Genomic DNA, 5240 nt, shown 5'->3' on the forward strand with positions numbered 1-5240 from the left:
TTTTCTTTGAAAGCTATATTGGGTTTTTTTTGCAAATAGCATCATTAATAATAAAGTAAAAAAATCTCGAATAAATTTAATAATACAATAAATGAGGAACAAGGGTGGAAAGAAGAGTTTGAGAACTTCTTCTTAACAACAACAATAACAACATTGATAATAATAACAAATACCATAGATTAAAGAAATAATAGCATTCTAGTTTATAAATCAATAATATTTATATGCAAATCGAGGAAATTCTTCGCTCCATCCTTGGTTCCTCAAAAAAGTTTAAAAAAGAACAACACTACAAGACACTTTGGGATGTGGAGAGAAGAATTGATTCAGGGAATGGGTGAGGGTGATACTACTGAGTCTGGTCAGTCTGATTCAAGGAATAATTTATGCAAAAGGCAGCAGCAGCAGCAGCAGCAGCAGCAGCTGGCTAAACTGGTAAAGTTGATGAACGTAGTTGCTATGTTCATTGGATCGAATCCCACCTCCACCGTCTCTACCTTGTCTTCATCTTTCACTTTGTCCATTCAAGAAAATAAAATTAGGGATTTAATAATGTACGTATTTTACTGTGACGTGACACCAGGTGGTTACAGGAGATTTGGCTAGAGGTATGTACGGGTTCTGTGTCTGGTTTCTCTCTTTCTCTCCATAAGGCCGCCTTCTGATTCTATTTCTTCCTTGGAGTAGTGGCAGAGGGCTGAAAGATGGATGAAGACGGGTCGTCCGTGGGGAGGCCCGTTTTTTTTTCTTACTGTCATGAAAAAGAAGAGGAAATGAGAAATAAACCAGTGCTGGAATGGATTAATATGTGAATCTGAATCGCTGACTATGGGTTCTATTATTTTCGCCACTTCTACAGTTCCACAGCCTTGTCGTTTACATCTGTATTGGGATTCGATATTTAATTTGGCCACCAAATCCCCTGTCTGTTTTGAGGGGCCAGTAGTTCGGTTCGGACTTCGGAGTTGGGACACAGATGACAGAGAGATTTACCTGTGGTAAAATGGACCCTCCCAAATCATTTGTTTCTTACTTTCATAGAACATGCATGTGATGAAGTGAACCCAATCTCTCTGTCTGTGTTTGTGTGGGTTGGACCAAGTCCTTCATCCATGGTGAGGTGAGCTGTTTGGGGAAGGAGTAGTTGAGGGTTGTGGGCTGCTGAGGTAACTAGGGAGTGACTTAGTGAGGAGGAAGGGAGGAACTGTCTTATTCGTGGAGAAAGATACGATAGAATAGAGAGTGAGATCTTTCACGGCGCTGCCGCTGCATGCAAAAGTCATAAGAATACATGATATGATATGTAGCGGTCACGTCTGATGCAAAAAAAGATTTCAAGGATGCGCGCATAAAGGTCCCCATCATTTGATGGTAAAATGGTGAAAGCAACAGAACTGAGAAATGAGAACCCCTTCCCTCCTCCCTCCTCCCAGAACCCAGAACCCAGCCAAGACCAATACCCATACCCCCACTCATCACTCTTTCCAGTCTCCACTAGCTAAACCTTCTTCTTCTTCATCATCATCTGAACTGATCACGTATCTCCTCTGCTTTCAGTTCAGACTTTAGAGAAACCGGCAATTAATTGGGCATGGAGCTGCTAGGTGTGCCATCTGGCGTTGCTTACTTATTTTGGAATTTGGAGGGAATTGCAGTTTCAGTATTATTAGCTAGGTTGGACTGATAAGACACTTCATAGGCAAGGCAAAGGGGAGAGGGGAGAGGGGAGAGAGGAGAGAGGGGGGGGGGGGGGGGGGCTACTTCTCTATAATACAGTACCACCCAAACATAAATTAACAAATACGCCATCCCCCCGTCTTCCCCTTCCCAAATCGGCAAATTTCTTAGCCCTTTTTTTTATTTTCTTTTTTAACAAACTGATTTTGAGTTTTTCTAAGATTACCAAATAAATAAACACCCTACTATTTTATGGCCTGGAACGTGTCGTGTTTGTTCAGGAATAAGGATTAATCTTCTTTAGACTATTTCTTCCACGTGGGCAGAGATGATGTGGCTAGTTCAGTTAAAAAACGCTTATTAAATCTGATAGGAACCCTCTGCATTGGCCATGTGTTCATTTTCCCTGTCCACGCTAAAGATTTCAGCGAGTGACATGTGAGATCAGACGTCCTAACGAATGCATTCAATTTTGTAATTCGAAAAGTGCGCGCAATCACATTCCCACATTGTACTATAATTGCAGTGGTAACACAAAGGAGGAGGGGTGTACTCTCTCTCTCTCCCCTTAATAGCAAAAGCTAAAATAAGAGCATCCCCTCTGGTTCTGGGCTTCTGGTGTAATTAATAGACCAATAGCAACAGAGAAATGATGAGCAAAAGACAGACGTATGCCCAATACTTGCGAAATAAGGCATAGATTACAGGGTAGTGATACCAAAGGAAGCTGCTACATGATAAAATTCTACAATAACAAAAGGGTCCTCTAGGGATAGTTGGACAGAGAAAAAAATTATATAAAGAAAAAAAAAAGTGACTGAGAAGGAGAAAGAATGATGCTGGGAAGTAACTTTCATATCCACAATTCGAATGGGTTGGGGTTTTCTCCTCTGAACTTTGTTCTACAATCAAGGATTGAATATCATGTCACCACATTTGCATTTCCAGCTCATGGGCTTGTAGTTGGAGTTGTCAACTCCCCTGAAAAAGGCTACGCTGGAGACCTTGGAGGAATGTCTACTGCCGCTTCTGAGCTGTGGGACTACAGGAACCTGAACTGCCTCACAGTGCCCACACGAGCTGCACCTCCTCTCGCATCTTGGAGGCCTCGAACCAATCTGTGCTCTCACAATCGTCTTCTCTTCACTGTTCATCTGTATAGTGAAGTAATGCAACCCAAACAATGTTAATAGCAACTCAGTTAGAGCAAAACGAAAACAAAATAACAGAGCAAGAAAAGATGGGGCAACAACTCACTTGAGTATCCTCAACCAGTCTAAAAATCGCTCTACCTGCAATACGCAGCACATGCCGGACAGGGAAAAACGTTAGACTTGCAAATTGCATTTAATAAGGAAGTTATTTCCACATTTCAACTGGCACCCACTAACCTTCAGCCATTGATCTCAACTGGGTCGAACTCGAAACCAGCAGAAAGAGCAGGGAAATGACAAAATGGCGATACATGTGCCTAGAAACGCAATTATGACTATAGCCCATATCAGACCGAGCGAATTGAATGCTAGACATGAAAAACAGAGGAGAAAAGGTTTGTGCTTGTTTGTTGAGATATGTTTTTTACAGGTGTGGGTGTGGGACGACGTTGAGAGAGAGAGAGAGAGAGAGAGAGAGACCCACCGTGTAATCGTGAATGCGTGGTTGTGAGTTGTGTGACAAAAGAGAGTGATTAAATAGAGCAAGAAAGGAAATTGGAAAAAGTGTACTAAAATGGGGATGAGGAATTGAATGTCACTATAACGTCCAGTGGTGCTCTCTTTTATCTCCGTCCTGTCTGTCGCGATGAGAAGATGGAACGTCGAAGGACAAAGGAGTATTGCAGAGGCCTAAAAGAAAGAACGAAAGGAAAGGTACCCCGAAAACGGAAGAACCTCAACCTCGGATAATGAGCCCCCAAGCAACCCAGAAAAAAATAAAAACGAAAAAGGGAGCAGTGGCAGCAGCATCAGTAGGCTGTGGGGGTGGTGGTGGTGGTGGTGGCTGAGGCACCGAAGAGAGAAACAATAAATACAACGACCGAAACAGCAAAATCACAAAAACCCAGTGAGAGTAAGGTTCCCACATAAAGACATAAAATCACAGCTGTTGTTTTGGGTTTTCGCTTTCCTACCCACCCTGCCCCTTATTTTGCTTTCATTTTTGTGTTTTCTTGTTGCGGTTGGTCTGACCAGTCCCACCTCTACACGCTAAAGGCTAAACCCCATTTTCTCTGCCCCTCCTCTATCTCTATCTCTCCCCCCGATCCGATAGAGAAGAATCAAGAATCCCATAAAAAAGAATCAAAATATGCGCATTCGACCGACGACCACTCCACTCACTCGCATCTCATTCGATTGTGCTCTATCACATAGCCGTAGGAGCGAACAAAATCTCTTCTATTTCATATTTACTTGCATTATTAATTTATTACAAAGTAAGGGTGATGAGTCACAGTCAGAAAGAGCGTTCACGCTGAGTAAAAATGGGTGTGATCCCTCATCATCCCTCAATCCTCGTAGACTGGTACTAGTGTTTTCAATTTGAAAGCTATTAGGTGTCTTAATTTTTGGGCCAATCAGTAACGAACACGGTAGGGGGTGGCACGGTTAACTCAGCGTGACCGCTGCTCCCGCACACCCTTCTTGCCTTGAGTTTATCTCTCACCGTCTTGGGAGAGGAGGAATATAATAATTTCCGAAGAAAGTAGGGCGAGGAAAGATGTCAGGTAGAGAAGAGCTGCTTTTGTTAATCGTAAATGGAAGCTGCAACAACTCCACCCCCCACCCCACCCACCTGAATGTGGTGGCAGCTGTTTTACCTGCCAACCTACGCAATCTCATGTGGAATAGAGCCCTCTTGAATCTTGAATTCTTGATCCTTGAGTGGTGTTGTTAACTTCTGTGAGTGTGAGAGAGAGAGGTTATTCAGTTAGGTGCTCTTTTTTCATGGGTTTGTTATTAGATTAGTTACAGAGAAAGTCATAAAACCCCGAATGGACAAAAGCGAGAGAAAGAGAAACATTTATTGGAGTCCGAATCGTTCTAAAGGAATCATTATTGTGAATATTTTATTACTAAATGCGATTTTCACTGCAAGACATCAGAATATAACTTTTATCGCTAATCAACACATTCATTTTGAGGAGAGAGAGGGAGAGAGACAGACAGAAGCATGCACCACTTCAACATTGTTAGAGGGGGACAGATCAGTAGATCAGATAAAAAGTGAGAGAGGAAAAGAATTTAGAGATGGTGAAGATATCTAATTCTCCTGTCAGCTGTCACTAACAACGACGTCTTTGAACTTTAGAGGTGTCCCCATTCGAATGTATTTTGTTGGCATGTGTTCGTGAGTTCTCTTTCAATTGAGATTTCTTCTTTTAAAGCCAGAAAACAACGAATAGGAAATCAAAACAATATTAACCTGCTTTGTCAAGTCTTTTATAGTTATATTGTAGTTTTACTATTTGCTTCCCAATTACCGAAGAAGAATATCTACATATATTTATAATATTTATTTACATGTGTCCTCCAAGTAACCGACGGATTCTTCATCTTGTTTGCCTC

General features: G+C 41.9%; 1 protein-coding gene across 2 annotated transcripts; it reads right to left on the bottom strand.

The window, feature by feature from the left end:
• Positions 1-2330: 2330 nt before the first annotated feature.
• On the bottom strand, positions 2331-4044 carry LOC148849998 (EPIDERMAL PATTERNING FACTOR-like protein 2). Of its 2 annotated transcripts, XM_088946514.1 has the most exons (4): positions 3316-4044; positions 3069-3148; positions 2935-2969; positions 2331-2831 (listed from the first exon to the last, which is right to left on the bottom strand). In XM_088946514.1, exons 2-4 carry the CDS (start codon positions 3142-3144, stop codon positions 2586-2588), a joined length of 357 nt encoding a protein of 118 aa, XP_088802640.1. In that variant the 5' UTR covers positions 3145-3148; positions 3316-4044; the 3' UTR covers positions 2331-2585. The 2 variants fall into 2 exon arrangements, with proteins under 2 accessions (XP_088802640.1, XP_088802639.1); XM_088946513.1 differs by having other exon boundaries at positions 3069-4040.
• Between the last annotated feature and the right edge of the window lie 1196 nt (positions 4045-5240).

Source organism: Nelumbo lutea, chromosome 5 (assembly GCF_056320005.1).
Source record: "Nelumbo lutea isolate HS-2025 chromosome 5, American lotus-T2T, whole genome shotgun sequence".
Classification (NCBI taxonomy): Eukaryota; Viridiplantae; Streptophyta; class Magnoliopsida; order Proteales; family Nelumbonaceae; genus Nelumbo; species Nelumbo lutea.

Bases quoted from the DNA above. Each gene is read 5' to 3' on its own strand.
- LOC148849998 (XM_088946513.1), bottom strand. From the start codon at position 3,207: ATGTCTAGCATTCAATTCGCTCGGTCTGATATGGGCTATAGTCATAAT. The intron at 2,970-3,068 runs GTTAGTGGGTGC...TGCGTATTGCAG, and splicing joins GTTGAGATCAATGGCTGAAG to GTAGAGCGATTTTTAGACTG. The intron at 2,832-2,934 runs GTGAGTTGTTGC...TTCACTATACAG, and splicing joins GACTGGTTGAGGATACTCAA to ATGAACAGTGAAGAGAAGAC.